Raw genomic sequence first — 24,379 nt, 5'->3', positions numbered from 1 at the left:
AAGATGGAGAAAAGAAGGTTGTATTATCTCAGCATCTCTGAATACAGTACAAACACCAAAAAGTTTGGAGGAGACTGACAGCACTGAATGACAGTGCTATGAAGTAACAGAAAGGATGCTGAGATACCATACCAGATGGATACAGTAGATGGGTAAAGACTAGAGGGATGGAGCTGTATAACTATCCCCAACAGCTGTAGGATTTCACATTCAAAATCACGGTATTGCAGATACTGTGCAACAATTGAGCCACAAAACCCACCAAAAGTCAACGGCTCCACTAGCAAGTAGTACAGTGTGCCTGGAACAGATCTATGAAGAGAAACGCTTCTGAAGCCACAGGGCTTCAGAATCCCTCTTCCAGGGATTTTACTTCAGACTAGCTACTGTTTGTTCTTATGGACTGAATGCCCGTGAATGGTTAAAGCATGTTGGGTACGTTCTGGGAGCCCATCTTCTGAAAGAAATCTAGTCCATGTGCTCTGATACTGCTCTGCAACGTGAACAAAAATGCAGTAAATATGCACAATCAAAAGGATTGCTTCTAAAACATACCTCAACCCAAAGCAAAATGCTGAATTTGATTTACTGTATGTGTCCTTAGCCCATTCTAACTGTGAAGTAAAATGCTTTCCTGAAAAACCTCTATCAACCTTGACTGTAGTAATGTTGACTCGATAAGAGCCCTAAGTTCTGTTTTGGGCAATGATAAATTATATTTGTGGAGTCTGACAGTAAAGATACAAGGAAACACACTCGTCCAACTCCCTGCAAAGTGGGGCTCCTATCCTTGCTGATCCTTTTACTGTCATGATAGAAATACTTACTCCTAATAACGAGAATATGAAAAGCAAAGGAAAAAGTGTTGAGAACTAATGTTCCCTGCATCAGCTAGATTCCTGTTTCCAGATCAGTGCTAGAAATACTGATGTGAACATTCGGGAGAGGACTTTCCAATGACTGTTGGACACGCCTATTACGGTTCCTACAATTTTCAGTAGTACGTATAAGTAAGAAAACAAACACCCTAACTAAAGAATTTGCATCCAGGAAAGGAAAGGGAGAAATGGAAATAAGGGAATTTGGCACACAAGGAACTACCTAAGCACTGAAGAAGAAATGCCTAGGAATGCAGGAATACAAGCGATTTTATTGAAAACAAAGAAATAAACCTGTCCTGACACAGAGGCCGATACAAGTAAAAATCTATCACTTTATAAGGCATTAGAGAATTCCTAGAGACATCATAGTAAAAATCAACCAAACATTCCTCTAAAAAAAGTGCATGGAGTGAGATAGATTCTGTGTTTCTTTATAATGGATTACTAAAGAATAAAATACCCTGTAACAAAATTCAAGAATCAACTCAGGCTTTGTAGAGAAAGCTAAGTACTACAGAAGTGCAGATCCAGGTAACGGTAGTTTATGGGTTTATGGTGAAATAAGAACTTTTTTTCAGAATAAAAAGAAAATAAACCTTAAAATGAAAGAGAAAAAAAGAATAAAATACAGAGAAAATTATGCTTTCATAATGGGTCAGATACTGCGTTTCATGCAAAAAAAATTTCTTAAGAATAAGAAGAGAGACACTTGGTCAATGTAACTAATGAAGAGCTTGTAAAAACAATCAGCTGTAAAATGAAATAGGGAAACACTTTGGAAATATCAGATCTACAGATCATGAGCTCAAAGTGACCATGTTTGTCACATGGCTAAGGTTATTAAGAAGCTGGCTAATGAATTTACTAGGTTAATTTGGAATTATATTGGAAAAAAGATTAAAAACACTGGAAATGTACCAGGAAAAAAAAAATTATACATGCTCCCAGCCTTTCAAAAAAAGTAAATACAACTTCAGCTCTTAGTAATAGAAGGGAGATACTAAGGAGAGAACAGGAGAAAACACTCTTTTATAAAGATCCAGAAAAAAATAAAATCACAGTATGGATCTATGAAGCACTGATTATAGCAACAACCCTGACTGCCTGAGATTGTGACAAACTGAGTCACTAGCATGAGTAGGGTAGCTCCTGTATGAAATACTCGGAGTCTCAAAGGCAAAATCACCACAAAAGCTGTTAAATACAAAAATAGTGCCCCAGAAATGGTATCCTGAATAAGAGATAATGTATTGCACTGAAAACAAGTGTCTGGGAAATTTAAACTTAACCTGATATTTATTTTGAACTTAAATGCAAAAATGATGCTATGCTAAGAGACGTAGTAAAATAAACGAAAGCAAAAATATAATACCAAGCAACCTACAGACATTTAAAGAATGACAAAAGGCTAGTTGGGTGAGGCACAAGAATTCTATTCAGAAAGACACAAGTCACTGAGTAAAATAACTGAGGGAAGGAAATAAAAGGAAAGGAAAGAGGGAAGGAATAAGAGAAGAAAAGTGTGAGAAGAGATGCTCATTAAAATCCTCCCTGAATATCCATAGGCAGAAGCGACATTTTAGCACGCAATACGGATAAGTAGTAGAATATCTAGACACTAATATTCAATGTAGAGATAAGAAGATGTAATGCATTTTGGAATAAAATCCAAGGAGACACACCATAAAGGTGTACTGGAACACACTTCAGATTTCTAAGAAGTTATTTCCTGTACTCAGAATTGTTAAACTTGCTAAAATAGTGTAATTATCTCTGATGACATCTAAATGGCTAAAGCTTTGCCTTTTAAAAAGTATTTATGAACTAAGACTATGATCTACACATGGTCTTAAGTCAAGGAATTTCGCTTTGCCTGTCATTATCTGAAACCATAATAATATAAGCTGCAGTACTAGATACATCCCCTTCAACCTTGCCAGTCCTTTGTGGTCTACCTGCCTCAGCTCCAAGAATGCATTTTTAATTTTATGCCTCTGCCTTTTTCCCAAAAGCTATGCAAACTTCCAGAAAGGAAGACTGAAACATATTCTATTATTTGCCTAACCTTTGTCAGTGAAGACAGGAGGTAAAAAGGAAACATTTTCTTCCATAAAGACTTTCCCTCTACTGTTTTCTTTCCAGTGGAGTCCTGAGCTTGAGCCAAAAGGAAAGGAAATTTTGATGTTTGCATCTGAACTTCTATAGTAGGGGGGGATTCTAAAGAATCTTGCAGAGATTCCTCCTCTAAAAAAAACAACCAAGAAACCAACCAACCAAACAAAAAATAATCAAACAACGGAATGCTGCATGCTTTGTTTTACTTCTGCCATGAAGTATATTCCACTGCCTTTCACTCGAGAAGCTTCTGCGGCCCTTTTCAGGGGAGAACATGCGAATGGCTGGTGTTCCCAGTGCTCCTGTTCCTAAAGCACTACTTCAGAATCTAAGATTGTGTACTGGGAAGAAAGTTGAGAGAAACAGACAATGCAAAGCCTGGAAAAGTACTAGGGGTCACTTCATGGGAAAAAGCGTTTAAATATAACGATGAAGTCTTACTTGATTATTTCTGTCTAAATTTAAATCAGAACAGGAAATCTGGTAACTGAAGAGAATGGCTGAAAACAACTAAGCTAGCATTAAGGTGAATTAATTTTGGTACAAAAGAAAGTAAGTCTGTTATGTGGATGAGACTGAGATCTTAACTGTGAAATAGGGAAATCAGTTTTGTTGTTTGCTCCTTTATGAGACAGGAGATGTGTCAGAGTCTACTGAGAAGAACAAAAATGTTGACCTTAGAACACAGAAAGAGGGAAATGTGAAACAAGAACAAATCAGAGGCAAACTTACGTCCCACTCCATTTTGCCAGCAGGAAATTAACTTATGATTTCTTATGCTTCAAACAACTCAGGAAAGAACGCAAGATTTTAAATAGGGAAGAGAAAATAGTCCTAGAGAGACCAGGAAACTAAGCAGGTCTTTAACAGTTTGCAACAAAACTCAAGGGAGAAATTTTAATGCTGATAGCCAGCTGCCAAGGGAAGCCAATTGGTCCTGGATACAGACCAAGAATAATACCCTGAGAAAAATGGCATCACAATCTTAAAGATATTCCTGCATACCAAACACAACGTATTACACTTTTCAAGCTTTTTCTGAGAGATCATTTTCAGGAATGAAAACTGCACATTTTCAAGTGACTCTGATAACTGTTAAAGAACTCAAGCCTTTCCCAACTCAAGTAGTGTGATGTTCTAGGATATAAGAAGTTCAAATCCTTGAAGAATTTGAGTCATTACAGATATTACACTCTAAAATTGTAACAGCTACCTGTTTGACTTAAAGTAATACCATAACTGATTTCTCCATTTCTAGAGATAAATTTAGTCAATTTTCTATCAAACTGGCACAAGATTTTCCCATTAATATCTAGCAATAATGATAGCGTCTTCTTACAATACAGGTATAATTCTTATAACGTTAAGATAATTTACTGCCAGTGACTTACTGTGGGTTAATGATCCTCACAAATAAGAAGCCTTGACAGAGTCAGAAAGTTTGGTAACCCCTCAAAGATCATGCTATTTCTAAGATTTGCTTTCTCTTTTTTTTTTTAAGCCCCTTTTGTCTTTTCAGAGTTACATTTTTATTTCTTGAGTAAAATTTGCATGGAGCATTGCCTAGTTCTGCACAACTGTACCTCACAGAAGACTCAGAGTTAATACTGTGTCTCTAATACATTTTCTCATGAAGGAGACTAACAAATCTTCTATGTAATCCTCAAAACAGTAACTAAAAACAGCTTAGGAACTACAGCAAAATTTTTATACCAGTTTATGAGTGACACTAAAACTAATCTGTCTGGGAAGAGTGAGTCTTTTTTTCTTTTGTTCAAAAGAAAGGCTGAATTATGTCAGAAGGCCTTCTGGTCACCTCTTTTTTGGCAGAGGGAGGGTGTCCATAACTCATGGCTTCTTTGACAAAGTCTTATAACCCACATAATATGAAGATATGTGGACAACAATTCAGAAATAGGCACATATGTAAGATGCTTGCCTTTGGAAAAAGATCTCTTTCCAGTTATTCTTTTCTTCTTGGCACTGGAAATCCTATCTTCCATTATGATAGCCAATGCTACCAGCAAAAAACAAAGTAAAAACTATTGGCACGGTCTCAAAGATGTTTAAAAGCTTTTGTTGTAACAATCCGGTTGTCATTTTTTGATCATTGGAGTTCAGTGTCCTCCTGCTCTTCCTTCAACACACTTCTCCCCTAGAAACTCCTCTTTGTTCATCTTTGCTTTTGAAAACACATTAGTCTATGCAAAACCGCAGTGTACAAGCAAAGAAGGAAATAAGAGTATGAAGAAAGTGCCATACAAAATAACAATTAGCTTGAAAATGATGAACCAGAGCAAGTCCATGATACTTGAATATTCCAGTTCAAAACACAGCAGGTGTCAACAGTACAAGTCAAAATGTCAGTATATTCAATAAATCAACAGTGTAGAAAAGCCTCTCTTTTTTAGAATCCATGAGCAATAACTATTATACTGTGTGAAACATACATTAAAAAGAGCCTTGGGGTTTTTTTCTTTACTGTTAATAAACCAGTCATTCCACCCAGAGTGTCAGCTGTATCCAGTTAGTTATTACTTGATTAGTTCATATGAAAGTGGAGAAGGAAAACATTCACAGGAATCTCGATGAACAACACTATGGGATGATTCCTACCATGTTGCTCTGAGATTGTGTGGCCCCGTACATAGTAATGCCATTTGATGGTCCTGCTAATTGCGGTGTATCTGGTTGTATAAATCCTCTTCTGTCAATTAAGCTAGGGAATAATCAAAACAAAGAAAAAAAGAGTTTGAGATATTTCTGAGCAATAACTACCTCCTCTCAATAAAAAGAGAAAAAATTTCTGTTATACAACAGACCGTAATACCTCACTAATACCTTCCAATGTCCCCTTTTATTCAACTGAAGTGCAAGACTTCATTTCTACTTATCAGCAAGGCAATTGTTTCCTTGCAATAATACCCACCATATAGTCATACGTACTGCTACTTTTCTTGATTTTTATCATAGACAAAAGATTTAGAAGCTGACCAGCAGATATGACAAGACCAAGAATTTTAAACCACATGTGTGAAAATAAATTACAGAACTCACTAGTGCATTTTGAATCAGTGTCTATTTTGAAGCTTTTCTTACCAGTTTCCACGTCATAATTAGAGCTACTTAATCAAGAAAGAAAGAGAAAGAGAGAAAGAGAGAGAAAGAGAGAAAGAGAGAAAGAGAGAGAGAGAGAGAAAGAGAGAAAGAGAGAAAGAGAGAAAGAGAGAAAGAGAGAAAGAGAGAAAGAGAGAAAGAGAGAAAGAGAGAAAGAGAGAAAGAGAGAAAGAGAGAAAGAGAGAGAAAGAGAGAAAGAGAGAAAGAGAGAAAGAGAGAAAGAGAGAAAGAGAGAAAGAGAGAAAGAGAGAAAGAGGAGAAAGAGAGAAAGAGAGAGAAAGAGAGAAAGTTCTGCTTAGACAACTTACTTGCCTGGTGCTTCATGACAGCTACCTAACAGTGCTCATAGTGCTCCACTATTCTCACCAGTGATGCACTTATAGACGGAAATCAGAAATTTTAAGAAAATGTTTTGTGGAAAAAATAAAAATAAGTAAAAATTCCACATAAGATTATAAAAAAAATAGAATGGAACCGTCTGACTGAGCAAAAGATTTTGCTAAAATTCCACATCCAATTTTACTCTCAATTTGAGAACTATAAACCACACTTAGATTCTGGTAAGTTAATTATCATAAAAAGCTGAATGTACAGACTGAAGTACTATATTCTACACGTGTATGAGCTCATATCGCTTCCGTACAAAAACACCAAAAAGGCTTTTCTACCATTTATGCTTCAATTCATTCAAAGGGTTGCAGTTTTTTTAAATTATATGTGGCTTTCAACAATAGTTCCACATGTTTTTAAGCATAGGCCAAAATGTTTTTTTCCTGTGCACCTGAACAATGTTACTTCCCATCTGGAAAACTACAAATTTTACCACAGGATATCAAATTTTAACTGGAGGGTTTACAGTTCCTGTTACTAAGACAAAATGACAGAAACATCTTAAAATGCCTGAGAGCTGAAGTCTGCACAGAGCTGGTTTTATTTGCTGATTTCTGGGACCTATAAAATCGCTAAGGGTCAAGATGGGTTCAATTTTAAAAGATAAGAACAGGATGTTTGGAAAAACAAAGGCATTTCCCCTCTCAAAAGTCAATGAAGTCTCCGCCAGTTTAAGCTCTTCTCATGAAGGTCTGGAGAACAGGCTTTTATGTATCTTCAAAACACTTTGAAATCCACCTGAGATTACAAACTGCCATATGGAAAGTGCTCCTTTAAAAATCAAATGCTTTAAAATAGTTATATCATATCAGCTGTAAAATATCAGAACACTAGTTAGACCTATGCTGACAGCTATGGATCAAACTTAGATTTGAAAGTTACTGTTCAGGACAGGCAAAATACATTCCGAATTTGGTAGCATAGGTTTAAAAATGAGAAACATGATTTTAACAGAAGGGAGAAAAATTTGGATTATTTACAAATCCTCTCTTAATCTGCGTTCAATTCTCAGAGGCACATGAACATTTTGAATTTGAAGCTGTCATTGCTGCTAAACAACTTAACCAGAATTCAAGGAAAAAAATAATATCTAGTGACTTGGGACACAGCTGAGATTAAAAGTAAAAAAGATCAAGGTTATAATTTACATTTTATACTTAGTAAATTTTTACTGTTAGACACAAAATATCTCCCTGCAGAAACTCTACATACACCTTGGCATCTAAATGAGTTATGTTGCTACCTGAAATTTAGGAAAAAATGTACAAACTCTGTTAAAACACAGGAGCCAATGTTAGTCTAGTCTATTGTGTGCTGCTACTGTATCAGCCTAAATTGACATTTCAAATGCTGAGAAACAATATATAGTCTTAATAAAGATTTCCATTTGGAGTTAAACAAAATAATTTGAAGCATGGCATTGAGTATTTATATCACATACTATCATAAAAGCAAAACGGCAGAATTAAAGGGTTGGCTTCAGGCACTATCCATACAGGCAGGAAGCAGAAACAGGGTTACTCTTTCTCACCACAGGGATTACAGTGTTAACCCAGTATGTGGAAATCTTAACTCAGTTGTCTCCTCCTCAGGAAAAGATGTCAGTCCCTCCTGTTGAACTTTGACTGCTCGTAGAAGAACCACCTCTGATATTCATAACAGGAAAGACAGAAATCCCATTTCCAATGAAACACCTTAGCCACTGGACTATAAAGTCATTTACTTTCTTTCTTCTCAGCAGTTTAGATTCATAACTACATAATTCCAGATAAAGCAAAACAGCTTCAACCAATGAGCATGCCACAAAAATAATCTGCAAGATGTCAGTCACTTTCTACAAAGGAACAGGATCTCTATTGTACATACAGTATGTGTACATACAGTATGGAATAAGAAGAGAATTGTGTCTTTGATGCTGCCAGTTTTATTTCTCTAGGCTCAGCTCTGTCTTACATTTTGTTCAAGCTGAAAAGCCATCCGCAACCTTGAATATATAAATATTTTGGATTTCAAAAGTGAAAATGTATACAGCAAAAATTAATCCATTAAGGTTTCTCTGGAATTTCTTTGGTGTAAGACCACCAAATTGAGTTTAATGTATAAATGTTAACAGTAGCATGAATAAAGAAAAAATACTGTCCATTTAAATAAAACAGTTCAGAGCAAAAAGACAAAAATGAACAATTATCAAAGTAGTTGTAGAATTAAGGTTCTTAAGCTCTCCTAAACTCATGCCACATCTGTTAGATATGTGTAAGAGTTTAATAAACTTTCAAATTTCCCATCACACAACAGCTAACTACTAGGAATTTTTTATTGCTAGAAGTTATTAACTGCAGTGGCATAAGTTCAAACAACAGATAAACAAGTCTATTTTCATTTCAGATGTCAATTTTAAATATTTGGATTTGATCACTAACTTAGTTTAACCACAATTTACCAACTTATCTCTTTACTACTGAAGAAAAACTTAATTAAAGCTTCTAATGGACAATAAAACAAAACTTTATTTCTGTTGAGTAAACTCAAGCCATTAGAGAGAATATTTTTTTCATCAATAATCACATGGCTTCATTTATACTAACAATACTTTCGATACTCTTACCTTGGAGAGAGGGGCCCACAGAGTGCAGCACAGCAATTGGTAAAGATGTTGCCATAACTGTATGGATTATAGTTCTCTTTACCTCTTTTATTTGACCATGATCCTTTAATCTGAAGAGATATGAACAAGATGTACCACATATAATACAATACAGAAAATGGCAGAGACAAATTCAGGGTTACCAAAGCAGCAACATGCTACTTCCATCAGAGGCAGACCAGAAAAAAAAACACGATCCCACCTTCCAAACAGCTTAGAGCTTTGGGCTGTTATGAAAGGCTGGACCCTAAAATCTTACAAGCAAGCACTAGCTTTACCTCCACAGATTTTGACAACCCAAAATCTCAAAGGACCGATAAACTGACATTTGATTTGCATGGTGAGGTTTTGGTAGCAGGGGGGCTACAGGGGTGGATTCTGTGAGAAGCTGCTAGAAGCTTCTCCTATGTCCAATAGAGCCAATGCCACCAGCTCCAAGAGAGACCTGCCACTGGCCAAGGCTGAGATCACTGGCGACAGGGATAGTCCCTCTGGAGTAATGTATTTAAGAAGGTTGCTGTGCAGCATGAGCAGCAGCCAAAAGAGAGGAATGACAGTGAGAGCAACACCTCTGCAGACACCAAGGTCAGTGAGGAAGGAGGCGGAGGAGGTGCTCCAGGCAGCAAAGCAGAGATTCCTCTGCAGCCCCTGGTGAAGACCATGGTGAGGGCAGGCTGTCCTCCTGCATTCCATGGAGGTTAACAGTGGAGCAAATATCCACCTGCAGCTCGTGGAATACACCACACCAGAGCAGGTGGATGCCTGAAGGAGGCTGTGACCCTGTGGGAAGGCTGTACTGGAGGAGGCTCCTAGCAGGACCCCGTGGAGAGAGGAGCCCATGTTGGAGCAGGTTTGCTGGCAGGACTTGTGACCCCTCAGGAGACCCACACTGGAGCAGTCCCTTCCTGAAGGACTGCACCCTGTGGACGGGACCCACGCTGGAGCAGTTTGTGAGGAACTGCAGCCTGTGGGAAGGACTCACATTGGAGAAGTTCATGGAGAACTGTCTCCAGTGGGAGGCCCCCTGTGCTGGAGCAGGGGAAGAGCGTGAGGAGTCCTCCCTCCTGAGGAGGAAGGAGCGGCAGAGACAATGAGAGATGAACCGACTGCAACCCCCCTTCCCCATCCCCCTGTGCCACCCCGGGGGAGGAGACAGAGAAAGTTGGGAGTGAAGTTGAGCCCAGAAGAAGAGAGGGCTGGGGAGAAGGTGTTTTTAAGATTCAGTTTTATTTCTCATTATCCTGCTCTGATTTTGCTTGGTAATACATTAAACTAATTTCCCCGAGTCGAGTCTGTCTTGCCCGTGATGATAACCAGTGAGCAATCTCTCCCTCTCCTTATCTCAAACCACGAGCCTTTTGCTATATTCTCTGTTCCCTGTCCAGCTAAGGAGAGGGAGTGATAGAGTGGCTTGGTGGGCACCTGGCATCCTACCACATCACAGTAGGAATTCCACCTTCTATGCATAATAGTCTAAGCTTAATTTGACAAATATCATGGTATGTTCTACAGAAGAGGTTCAATTGCAACATAGCATTAAAGCCAGCAATAGAGCACTTCTCCATACTCTTGGGTAAGTTTTCAAGCTGTGCAATACCACACAAATATTACCTTCCCTAATGCCCACAAATGGCTCTAAAATATTATGAAGCAAGTGCAGTCATTACGCCCATATTATGTTTTCTTTTAGCAGTCTTGCTTTTCTGTTTGTGATATACTTGAGAGCCTGAGTAAAACGTCTTCTGTATTCAACTGGAAACGTATGCTTTAAATGAAATTATCGAACGGTTTCCTTGAAATTCAAAAATGTTACACTGCTGCAGTTCCCACCTATCTGACTTTCAACAACCCAGAAGAGACATTTATTTGATGGAAGGGGGGATAGTGAAACCACATTGGGTCCACGTAGAGAGACAATGTTGGCCTTAAACCTAATAACTGAGGAATCCCAGAGTATCCCGTCTTTCTTACTAATGAGGCAGATTTTTTCAAAGTCAGGCTACTTGCTTGGATACTTGATGCTGAGGCACAATTCATTCTGAGCCTGCTTGGTAAGTTTTTTCTGGTTGATTGGTATTTATTGTAAAATTTATAGTTTTAACTGTCATCTTAAAAAATAACAAAACCTGTGTTTGACAGTCCCAAAGATGTTACTTTTACATTTGCTAGATACCTTTGAAAACAAGTACAACAGAAAATTACAATAAAATAATTTTAAACTTGCAGTGATTTGTTAGATTAATTGCTAAATTCCAACAAGCTTTCTGTATCATTAGCTACCTCGCTATTTTTATTTTCTCCTTTCATTCATTTTGTATTTCTCCTTTTTGTTAAGGAAGGACACATGAAGCTTCCACACACAGCTGAACATAATTTCACACCAAAACAATGGAAACCTATGTGCAAAATAGGACAACAGTAGAAATGAGAAAGTTGACCTTTAAATTAATGATATATCTTTTTCCAGAGGTTTTAGATCTCAAACTGGCAAAGAAATTTCAAACGAAAAAATAAAGGATAAAATTTTTGTTTTGAGACTTCAACATACTTTGCAAATGTTATAGTAAGAAATTTTTGAGTCAAAAAATATTTAGGACTCTCAGTGAAAAAGAGATACTGAAAAATATTTACTAATTTTCTACTGTATAAAATATAGTTGTTTCTTTGTTTCCTCTCTTCTATATTTTCCTATTTCAAGATACAGGTCCTGTGGGTATAAATGATAATGGACATACTACGTAACCAGCATGTCTTCAAACCACAACAAATAGTGTCCAAAAGAACTCTTTTGATATTTTGAGTCAAGGACGACCAGGTTACTTCCTTCTTTCCTACTGAGACACTCAAAAAATTATGCAAGCAGGTATGACGTCTCCAAGAATAAAAGAAAAGCTACATATGCTTAGAATTAATCATCTCCTCCTACTATTTAGAAACATATATGTATAAATATACTATGAACTTACATCTTCATTTGTTGTTTGATTGGAGCTGATCAAATACGTGTGAAAACCTGAGAGGCCAACAATGGACCATACTGAGAAAAAACACACCACAGCTTCCAGCACAGTAATTGAAAGTCAAGGAAATATATAAAAAAAAAATATTATATTCAATAACAACCAGTTACAATCACAAAATTCAGGGTAGTCAACTTATAGTCCACAAGTCTCTTGAGATCTCTGGGGTACTTCGAAGGGGTCAGCAAAAATTAAACTCAGAAAAACAAACCCATTGTCAGTAACCTTTAGTGTACAGGCCACTGAATACCACCTACACCAGCAAATATTTAAGGGTCTGCAGATTGTAAAAGGCCAGAAACTACTGATGAGTGGTTCTGATTTTAATTGATGAAATTCCAATTTTCATGTTCACCCTATAAAAGTCATTACACTTGTATTAAGACAGGTAAATTGATAAGTAACAGTAAATAACTCCTCTGATTGGGTGAGGGGAAGACCAAACACAAGGGAAGGGAGGTAACCCAAGGCTAGCTGAATAGTAAAGATTGAACAGACACGTTTGTACGAATATTTAGTGCACAATGGAAGTCTTGACCCAGGACTAAGGGTTCTAGATCTGTACTCATACATACAGCAACAACAACAACTGAACAAACTGCATCTCAGTCATATGTTCTAACTGCTAGACTCTTGTCTGTCTTCTGTTACTGAAGTTAAGATGCTGATAGGGATCCTAATACTAGTGTCAAATTGCACTGGTCCAAGTAAAATACAAAGTCCCCTTGCTCTCTCAAGTCCCTCTAATAGCTGGATATAGTTTACATTACAACTGTGGGGGCACCTGAATGGCCCAGCCTTTGCAAATGGCACAGACAACAACTTTGGTTAAGGCTGTGAGTGTAAACAGTTGGGGTGGGGTTGAATACTCAAAACATATCAGCATTCGCCCAAATCTTATCACGTTAAAAAGGAAGACTATCAGCTCCCAACTCACTGTGCTGCTATTAAACAGTAGCTGAGAAATTACAAGAAGTCTTTTTGAAGGAGGCATCAGCCCAAAGCGTAAGAAAATCATGAAAAATGGCAGAAGGAAACCTGAAGTGGGAATAGCAGCAGTCAAAACTTGGTTTGGTACAGCCACAAGTCATTCTGCTCGCATCTGCCTAGCCCAAACAGAGCACCCTCACTGTAAAACACTGTTAGTAGTCTGCATACAGACAGCAGACTGCCAGTATGGGGTGCAATGTATAGGGACTTGCACCTGAGGTACACATATGTGAGCTCGTGGGGTGCTTTCTCTCCTGTGTCTTGTAGGGAGCAGCACAGGTACACATACAGCAAGAGCACCCAGGCCTCCAAGAGGGTAGCGAAGGTGGGCACATGCACGTGTGTGTGCACCGCTAGGACTTTTGGGGGTTTAGTTACGTAATTTTGTTTAGACATTTGTAGGTGTTGATTAACATTTCTTAAGTGTCTAATACAGCCATTTATCTTTTCTGTTACTGATATTGACCCTGAATATATAATTATCCAGCAATCAATGATCATTAACGCGTGTCGTGTCATTAATCATCATTGTGCCATTAATCATCAGTGTCATTAATGAATCAATAAACAGCTTGAACGCTGATCGGGTTTGAATGACATGAACTGAGTGGTTTTGCACTGCAAGACCAACCTTTATCTTTTCTGATTTCCCCCAACTGCAACAGAAACAGATGAAAAGCACAGAATTACATTCCTCACAATAGTACAAAAGTTAAAAAACAGACTGCACTGTCAGGTTGTCTGTCCTTGCATCTTTCACTCATTTTCTTTTTTCACCTTTCAAACTACCTGTGTTTTCACTCCTTATAAACTGCATAACCCAAATGCCATAAAGAAGTAACCAGCCTTTAAAAAGTGAGATTGGTATAGCAAGAAAGTCAGTTAGCACTCAGTGTTGCTTACTTACTACAGTTTATATCATTCCTTTAACTCTAAAGAAGTTGTCATCTCAGCAATAAGACAATAAAGTTGCTTTTAAACTTTATATAGTCAAGCATAAAGAGCAACTTTCTACAGAAGGCTTCCTGACATAGTTTTTTATTTATATATATTTTTATTTACACACAATAGCCTGAACTCAGAATACACCTGCTTCGAGACTGTTATTTTCTACAACACTTCAATAATAATTTTTTTCTAGGGAACATGAATCAATAGCAGAAAAGGTTTTGGTTCCTAGAAAAACAGATATAATAAATCAGTAGGAACAAGGCAATGGAAAAATAGGATAAAAATAATTTGTATATTAACCATATGCCAACCTTTAGTGAAGTCAGTTTCCAAGACAACATAACTCAAAATATTCCAGAACAAGGACACAGCCTTAAAACATATGAAAACATCCTTATCACTGAATCTATTAATAGAAGAGAAATATGACAGCTACTTATCATTATACAGACACACACACTGGAAAATGCATGGATGGACTTAAGTATTTGCGATAAATAATCCTAATATTAGTTAACAGTGAACAGCCTTGTATTGTAGGTCTGCTCTCACTTAATGAATTGGCAAATACCTGCATTGTCTGAATAACTTCCCCTAAAACCTACTTCGCTCAGAGTAGTTTAAAAGCCAAGAAAGAGCCATTTGCATTCTGAGCAAATCTGCTCCAAAAGCAGCAGGATGACCAAAGCGCGTCGCTGAGCAGCATGTTCACCACTCTCTCCCTCTCATCTCCTCCTCAAACTCTGTGGAGTCAAACCAATACAAGAAGGGAACTCAGTCGACGGCGCAACAGCCACAGCTAAAGCAAGGAGAGCGAGAGAGAACGGCTGAAGAAGCAGATAGCTGTTAGCAGAGGGTTCAGAAAGGTGTAAAAGAAGGAAACAGCCCAAAACCATCATGCATAATACAAGTCTGCCTAACCGGGCCTTGGGAGGGTAGAAATCGTATGGAAGATGAGTACTGTTGGGTAGAATCTACACACCAAAACTAAGAGGAAGAATCACCAGGTCAGAAAAGGGGAACCTGAGAGGGAGAAGGGCTCCCTGCAACCTCATTAGATGACTGAGCACGCCACTAACAGGATGTTCCTCGCCATGATTACACTCAGGAGGGTCCTGAAAAGTGAGTTTCTCCCTCCACATGGCAATTCCTAGTGACAAAAAATGGAATTCCTTTCAGTTCAAGACCTCTTTCAGTTCCCCACCGAAAACTTCTTTCCCCAGGAAAGAGACTTCTTTCAGTTCACCACACCAAGATCCAAAAAGATCTCTAGAACAGCAGGGGTGGTTTATCTTAGATTAAGATGACTCCATTAATTAAACATGAGTCTATTAATTAAAAGCCAAACACAGAAAAAAGCAATATATTCTCAACATAAAGTATAGCTTAGTAGCATAATATGGTATAACGCTCCCTCGGTTTCTCACACAGGGTTGTTAGCAAGAGAGAAATGGCAATGTTCTCTGTGCCCAAATTGACTGGCTTGCTCCAAAGCAGCATTCCCAATACTATTTGGACAATTTAACTTTCTACTGTTAGGAATTGCAACCCAGCTATTAAATTGTCGATCATATCACCGTCAAACCCAGCCGCGTCTACAAGATGTGCTACTGAGCCTTTCAAAGTAGCACATCTCCAAATACAAATTATGAATAAGCAGCCCATTGTTCCTATACAAGGATCCTCAAATGCATAATCAATTACCTTTTGATTTGAGGACAATTGAAAGCTACTCTCAGTTTGAAAATAGTTTTATAGCATCATCTATTGTAAGAAGTGATTATAATTGTTTTAATTGGAAGCTTTGTTGTGCTATTTGAAACTGTATGCTTTGGAAAATTATTTGTACAAAAAAAAATATCTGAACGGTGGTTTTGTTTAAAAAGGAAGTTTACAGCCTAGTTACTCTACCTGATAAACACACACACACAAATTGTATCTGCAGAACTTTGAGAATTTGACGCTTGGAAAAACTACCTGGAAAGAGAGGTCTGTCTTTATGCACAACTATGAATGACAGAGTAAAGAGTTTTTTCTTCCTACTCTTCTGTGGAAAAGAGCAAACCTTGTGAGGCACAACAGGCAAAAGACTTTTCCTCGGCACAAGCATGGGAAAGAATTCTTTTTATAGTATCTTTGTGAGAGATGCAAACTGCTTATTCAGACACAAACAATTCAATAGACATACATAAGGAGCAGGAAGCTTACAGTCTGTACAGAAATGTAAGGAAGAAACCAAACAGAAGTTATGTCAGCTTCCCATTTTTCCATTATTTTAGCTGCTTTCTGACAGAAGGAGCCTTTTTCGTTCTCATTGGAAAATATACAGAAAGCTCCCATGAATTGATAAAAAGAATACGGAGTATTCAAAGAACAGAACCATAGAATGGTTTGGGTTGGAAGGGACCTTTAAAGATCATCTAGTCCAACCTCCCTGACGTGGACAGGGACACCTTTCACTGAACCAGGTTACTCAAAGCCCCATCCAACCTGACTTTGAACACTTCCAGGGATGGGGCATCCACAACATCTCTGGGCAACCTGTTCCAGTGTCTCAACACCCTCATTGTAAAAGCTTTCTGTTATAGCCAACCTAAATCTACCCTCTTTCACTTTAAAACTACTGTTGCCCCGTGTCCTGTCACTACAGGCCCTGGTAAAAAGTCTCTCCACGTCTTTCTTATGAGCTCCCTTTGTGTATCAAAAGACCACAATGAGGTGTCCCCAGAGTCTTCTCTTCTCCAGGCTGAAGAACAATAGTAGTCCCTGTGTATGCATGTGTATACTTTATGTAACTTAACAGAAGTTAATACTTGAAAATGACTTCTCTAAAAATAGTAAATCAACATAAGAATACTTTCAGGAGTTGAACTCTTCAGAGACAGTTTATGGTTTCAGTTGTTCCACAATCCACTTTTTCTATCCTGACAAGAATCAGCCATTTTGGATACTTTCCGTTCTAAAAGCAGAATAATTATTGAATATTTTAAATGAAACCACAGCATGGGTATAGTCTGAGATACATATATGAATTCCATCACAAATATAGGGAGCATATTTCCATCACACATGGAAACTACAGACCTTTGTCAGAGTACTACTCTGCAAAAGATGAAGAATAAAAACCACCCCAGGCTACAGTCTCTTTCCTACCTCCAACACGTGGTGGTGAGAAATCTTATTGTTCAGGAAGTGATGAAGTCATTAACTGAAAGTCCCAAATGCACATATCCAGCAACAGCAAGAAAAGAAACAAAAAGCATCTCACATGTTATTTTGCAACAAGATTTATAATTTGTTTCAGTGAAAGGATATCTTGCAGGACTGTCCTTCAGGGCGTTGAGGAACCCTGTTTGTTGAGAACCTGTAGAAATAGAACCCAAAATTACCAGCTGAGTAAGAAATTGGACTACAGGCTGTTTTCACCATAGTTAACACAATTAATATTTGAAGATCAACTGAATAATCATAGAACAGATTTACTAACATGAATCTGAGAATATGTTGCTCAGCAGCAACATCAGAAAAAAAACCTAGGGTAAGTTATCAGGTCTAACATCTGCAGGATATTTTCTCAGTCGTACCAAATTGATGCATGCATACTTTCCCATGAACAAGGTTTCTGATTATCCCTGTCCTTTTCAGACCTAGTATGGAAACAAAAAATTATAAGCCACTTTTTCATTTTGAAATATTATTTTTCAAAGCAACTTTTTGACTTGGAAAAGTTATTCTATACACACAGATTCTCAACTTTCCCTCCTTTTTTCTCTAGACTATAATCCTGCTCCTACTGCACCTGTACAGAAGGTTTTGCTAATTGGTGCTTGCTGCCTGTGGGCAAATAAGACAATATCTACTAGCTGAAAAGAGCTCAAGAGCAGCATGATCCAATGAACTGGAGATGCAGAAGCATCCACTGGGGTTCTACAGCCATGAGATATTAATCAAAAAGGATAATTTGACAATTTGCGGATTGCAACAAGTTAATTAGTTTGTAGAAACTGACTCAATGTCACATAGCTACAGGCACATAGTTTGGTTTGTATTTTACTTTATAATGGAAACAATTTCAATGTATCAGGTCGAAAGCCTTTGCCACAGCAAAAATTTTCCCCTTAGCTAAATTCATCTGAAGATTTGCATGAAGAAAGAAGAATCTTGTCTTTAAAACAAAACAGAAATACATATGTGTGTGTATACACATATATACATTCTCTAAATCTGCCTGATCAATTTTACTGTTTGCCATTAAAAAAAGGGAAAGGTACTTACCTTTTATTTCTGAGCCTTTTCAGACTCTCACAACTGGTTCTTAGCCTCAAGGCACAAGACTAATGAAACTTCCCCTCCCTTCTTACTATTTTTAGGATCCTTAATGGCAATGGCAGCAGGTAGGTGCGATCTCTATTCCCTACTGCTGGTCACACTTTTCCAAGCAGTTCCCAAATACATCAGAAGGGGAAGGTTCCTCACTGTAACAAACAGTTGAAATACTGATGCCTCAGACAGAGCTGAGTAGCTGTGAAGACAGGCATTACTACTGAAAACGTGTTAAGCTTGGGGAGATGGAAGAAAAACTTGCAACACAGTATCTTTAAATTATCTGATTTACAAATTCATTTTATCATCTTTGATAATATTATGTGCGCATGTTATTAATCCTGGAAAGGGCAAATTTCCAATGAATGCCTCAGAAGCCCACAGAAAACAAAAAGTTAAGATATATCTCATATCTCATCACCACTTAGGCCCACCAAAAATTATAAAAATGCTAGCTTACAAGATGTATTAAAAATCATATAAATTTCAAAAATTTGTCTAAATCAAGGGACATTTCAAAACAAAACAGGTTTCCTATGTAATCAACAAGGCCAGAGACGGAACTACCCTAACAAGACAAACCAAAAAGGAACTTTTTTAAATTATCTTTTTATTTTTTTAACGTTAATGCCTACGAGTTGCTATAAATATCCCTCCGTCCCCTCCTAAGTGAATACTGTTAGAAGTCATACAGTCTAACATAGGGTATCTAGAATAAAGTGTTGCTGACGGTAATCCTGCTAGGACTGTCTTTGGAAAAGCTAAGAACAGGATTTGACTGAGTCAGCAGGACTTCCTCTAGAATCAAGACTTTTGCCAGGACTTATGGAAACACATAGGAATGATTCTGAAACACTGCAGGAAGATCATAGTCCCAGGTCTAAAAATGGAGACTTTATTTAGACACACCAACACAAAGCAGTCTATGCCACGGGCAAAGGTTCAGATTAAGTAACTGAGAATCCTGCTTACTGTTACCATCAGCTGAAGAACTGCAGGGCTGCAAAGCAGAACAAAAGTGGTTGAGCGGTAACTATGAGCAAGGTAGATATGAAGACGTCTATAAGCATGGTAGGCACAGACAGTGGAGTGATTGATATGATAAAAACACCTTATTTGCAAAGATCTCTTTTTTTGAATGCAGTCAAGATTAGAGTAGATAAATTTGAAAGCTGGGCTTCAAGCTCAAATGTAGCAAATAACATTGAGGAACTAATCACAATTCATACCTGCTCCCATTGCCTTTGAGGACCAATCAATCTTCAGAACTAAGGAGGTTTTTTCCTGTCTCATCCGAGGTACATAAACCTCATTATCAAGAATATTTTACAGCTGATACACTTGGACAATTCAACATTTAACATTTACTATGCATTATCTGTAACACCTACACAATGCCAAAGTGCTGCTCAGCCACACAGAGGCACAATTCATTTCTCTGATCTTTGGCTAATTCATACTTAGAATTAGATATGGACACTGTGAAGTTAAAATCCACTGGATAAGTCTACTTGACATACAGAACACGAAATACTGGCATAATATTGGTAATTCATATGCTGAAAACTAAAGAAAAAAGCACTGTAGTCTTTGTGAAATAAAGGTAGTCTAGCTTCAAAAGTAGCTTTACATTGTCAGACTGGTAACATTTTCATCTACTGAATTCTAACAAACCAAGATGACAGAAAAAAGTCCATGCCCAAATAAATGTCAAGGATTTACGTATTAATGGAAAGTGTTCTCTTTCCAATAATTACTTTTCCCTTTTAAAACAATATGTACATCTTTTCTTTCCTCTTTCAACTGGTATCAGAAATGCTGTATCTGTCAGTGAGAACAACTTGTCGATCCAGAATCACTCAAAATTAAGTGCCCCTAGTTCTAGCCTGTGTGCTACATTTCTGAGCTATAGGAGAGCCGCTCAGTGCTTTTATCCTTCTTTTGTGAAGCACAAATAAGAGCAGGAGTTCTGCTTTTTAAAATACACATTTTCCATGCACAGTGTAAGCAATTTAGGAAATTGAGCACAATCTGGCATATTTTTCAGTAAAACAGTCTCTAAATATTGCCCTTGTCAAGTTAGCTTTATAAATGTGTTATAAACTGACATTATTAATTTTATCAAGTTTCCATTGTAATACAGAATCCAAAGAAATAAAAAGATCACATTTCCAAAATTATTCCAGAAATACCATTCGAGGCAACACCCTATGTAATTAGTGAAAAGATAGAACACTCTTAAGCTTCCTAGTGATAGGGGGTTAAAAAAACCCCACAACATACAAAAGGTCTTTAAAGACAAAGTCATTTAACCTACCACCATAAATTAAAACATCATCATCATATAGGAGCTAACAAAATTTGTTAGGTGTGTGGAAAAAACAAAAGCCAGTACTCAAAAGAGTCTTGAAAATACCCTCCTGTAACCCAATCCAGAATACAAATAAAAAACAAACTCATGACTATTCAGTTTCCTATAGCTTATCTGATTCACTCCATTATGAACTGGTTGTTCTCAGAATGCCTATGCAAATGAAAGTAACTTGTGTTCAAAATAGGGTAGAGAAAGATGTAAAACTAAACAGCAAACAACAGAAAGTGTAAAATAGCTCCAATCTATTTCCTAGTAATTGGCTTGTTTGTTTAGATGGCAAGTGAGCCATGCTTACAGTTAAAAAAAGCACACAGAAGTTCTTTGGGAAAATGATCCTATCTGTATATTTAGACATACAGACTGTGTGCTGCTTTTCCAATAAATCAGCCATAAAAGGACAAAAATTCAAGAAAATTAACACTGTATTAAGATAAAGCCAGCACTAGATCAATGACTACCATGACCAGGGTCTGCTAGAAACCAGAATGGGACTTGCTGGGGATTGTGAAGCTTCAGAGAAAAGGCAAATAAATAAATAAATAAATAAACCCTGAATGATCAAAAGATTAACTTAAAAATAAAAAACTCAAGCAAATGGCTACATACGTAATCTCATTTCACCAGCATACTTACGAAGGATGACGTGGGTGATAACGAATGCAAATATAAAGACTGTCAGAAAGGACAGAGATAAAATAAACATATAAAAAAATCTGTAGTTTCTTTTCCCCACACAGTTGCCTACCCAGGGACAGTGGTGATCAAACCGTTCTGAAATGAGAGGCAGAAGAAAAAAAAATGGAAAACAATTAATAAAATGCTGTTTATTTGAAAAAAGCTCTCTGAATACTATATTAAAACTCTTCTACTCAAAACTGGAGTTTTGGATGTTGTTTTATTTATATCTGTCATGATCATACCTCTGACTTATGTCTACTATCATCTCATCCACCCGTTATGGTATATGAAATATTGACACTCTCCCTCTTCCTTTTACTGCTTCACTCAAAATATTCTCCAATAAAGACCACCTATTTTTCCACTTAGAGTTGGCACTGCCATACAAAAACATTAAAAATAGCAAAATCACTCACATAAACCATTTTTCAAATATTGAAATTCAGAGAGTCTTGTAAAATTTGCTTACACTTCTTCTGATTTTGGGGTTGTTGTTTTGTTTGGTTTGTTTTTAATGGTACAAAAATTGATAGAAGTCATCTGAATGCTGTTACCTTTAGCACTATAGGCTCCCTCTTCTTTTCACTAAACCAAACTCTTTCCTTTTATTTCCCTGAGAGATGAACTCATTCATGAGACAGGAAAAAGCCAGGGTGGGTCAGAAATGAGCATCCCCAACACGGAGGGAAATGCCCCAGCGCTGGAAAGCAGCTGAGGGAACAGTTCTCTCTGCTTCTCCCCAGGCAGCCTGGACCCCCCCTCGCCATCCCAGTATGCCAGGTAACGTAAACAGAGCGATTTTCAGGAAAAAAACCGGTGTTTCCTAACTTTGCTTTGGAGATATTACTCTGACAGAATTTTAAATTTTTTAATCAAATCCAAGATCATAACAGAAGACAGATGCTCTCATGCTGCCCCTCTCTCTCTCTCTCTGATCCTTGTCCAAATCCTGTTTTGTTTTCTGTGACTTTTATGCCTCCATTGACGTACGATATCAAACTATTTGTAGTTCCACAGGAAAGGCGAGCTATAAATTTGAAGTCCTTAAATCCTATGTTAAAAAGGCACATTTGCCCAAGCACACCAGATTATTTCAGCTACGGCTTTATGTTAAAGACCTACATTAAGGTTTTCCTTGAAGGATGTACTTAGTATTATCTTCATTTAAAAAAAAAAAAAGTCAGAACAACATGCACAACAGATTTCTGAGTTCACCAGACTTTCAGGGGTTTTTTAAATGGTTTTGCGTGACAGCTGTTTGGACCACATGTTTCTGCCATAAATCTGTTTCAAATTCCAATGGGGCTATTCAAGGTGAAGATACTAAACTTTCTTAGGATAGGGCTTCAGAAATACTTTGATTTAATGAGTACTGCTAAGAATATCAAGAACTAAACACTCTGGTATCTAAAAGGGTAGGCGATACTACTTTTATTCAGTGCCATACAATTGTATTCCCAAAATAAGTTGACAATGCATTTGAACAGTGCTTATTTTTACATTTGTGCTTCAGAATGAGTCCTTATGTTCTGATAAACACTTTGCTTCATTTAATGGGTATGTGAGCAAATAATAACACAAAGAAAAATACAGCTACAGAGCCTTTTAAAGATCATAATACTAGGGTACTTTTGTACCCTAGTGCTTCTAGCCATGAAAAAATATTTTTATATATGCAGACATTTATTTGATAGATTCAGATAAATGCAGACAAACATAAAACCACACACGTACACACCCCCTCCCCCATCTATAAATATGCACACGTATATATTCCTTACTAAAGGCTGACTTGATGTTTTTAACCTACTTGTCACTGTTCTCCAATTTCTGTCTTCAAACTTTTTTGGTAAACCAAAAGGCTGTGCTTTCTCAATAAATAGCTTCACAATGATTGGTAAGGTACGTAACTACCTAAGATGTTTGTAAAGCAGAAATGGACAGAAAAGGCTGGATATCAAAAAAACACTGCTATAGTGGTAAATCTGAACCAACTCTAATGAAAAAGGAGAAATATTGAAGGGTTTACGTGAGTGTTATGAATGAATAAGCTAGGCCTCATTTTTCTCAGTCATAAAGTAGAAAGGGATGTGACATTTATGCTATATGCCACAAAACAGTATATTAAAAAGCAAGGGATTATTCTACTCAGCGGGGCACAAACATGTAAATGTAAGTTAAAGATAACAGCCTTACAGTTTGTGGGCTGCTCTGCTTAGATGCTAATGTCAGAGAAAACAGCCAACTCTGGCAAAATGAACAGACATGTATTAAGCACTAACTTCTAATGCTGTTAAGCAATACGAACACTCTTAAAACTAGAGCTCATTCTTCTTCCTTACAAGACGACATGGCTTAATAAGTATTAAGGAATAAATAACACAATATCATAAGGTTCACCTCTGGCACTCCAGATGTCTGGAAAAGGAAGCTCTGCCTTACATCTCTACTTGGCTTGGACAATGTTGGCAGCAAAATTAAGATTTACCTTCACCGAGAAGTGAAAAACTACTGATGTAGAGAAAAATTGGGAATTCCGGCCCTCATAAACTTAAAATGTAGAGCAAATATAAATACAACTGATTGTTATGAAGAACAACATCCTCTTTAGAGGCGATGACTGCAGTTCCAGTTTAAATTTATAGGGTATAGTTAATGTGCTTCTGTATTTGATCATACATTTGTGACAAGGTTAATGTAAAAATATTTGAAGCAAATGAAAAGAATCAAAACATTAGTAATACAAACTCTTGTTAATAAAAAGTGTATTAGAATTCTTAATGAGGGAGGAAGAAAGCTGCAAGGGCAGAGAAGTTTGCCTATGTAAGCTTCCCAGGGATACGAAAGTTTGTGATAGATCATCCTCCTGCACTCAATTTTAAGCAAAAGCAGCAGC

The 24,379-nt window shown here is 37.3% G+C and overlaps 1 protein-coding gene across 7 annotated transcripts in view; it reads right to left on the bottom strand.

The window, feature by feature from the left end:
- The window catches only part of ZDHHC14 (zinc finger DHHC-type palmitoyltransferase 14), a 117,350-nt gene that overhangs the window by 6,580 nt on the left and 86,391 nt on the right, over positions 1–24,379 (bottom strand). For 3 of the 7 annotated variants that reach the window (XM_054197306.1, XM_054197308.1, XM_054197307.1), the window contains exons 4-9: positions 21,439–21,576; positions 17,693–17,755; positions 17,424–17,472; positions 12,114–12,216; positions 9,109–9,218; positions 5,613–5,715 (exon numbers count right to left, since the gene is read on the bottom strand). In XM_054197306.1, coding sequence (XP_054053281.1) covers positions 5,613–5,715; positions 9,109–9,218; positions 12,114–12,216; positions 17,424–17,472; positions 17,693–17,755; positions 21,439–21,576 — 566 coding nt within the window. The remainder of the gene's footprint in view (positions 1–5,612; positions 5,716–9,108; positions 9,219–12,113; positions 12,217–17,423; positions 17,473–17,692; positions 17,756–21,438; positions 21,577–24,379) is intronic. The other 4 variants (XM_054197309.1, XM_054197310.1, XM_054197311.1 and 1 more) reach the window with 2 other exon arrangements.

The sequence above is a fragment of the Rissa tridactyla genome, chromosome 3 (assembly GCF_028500815.1).
Source record: "Rissa tridactyla isolate bRisTri1 chromosome 3, bRisTri1.patW.cur.20221130, whole genome shotgun sequence".
Classification (NCBI taxonomy): domain Eukaryota; kingdom Metazoa; phylum Chordata; class Aves; order Charadriiformes; family Laridae; genus Rissa; species Rissa tridactyla.
The sequence above is the reverse complement of the archived record's forward strand: the minus strand, read 5'-3'. Positions and strand labels throughout refer to the sequence as shown.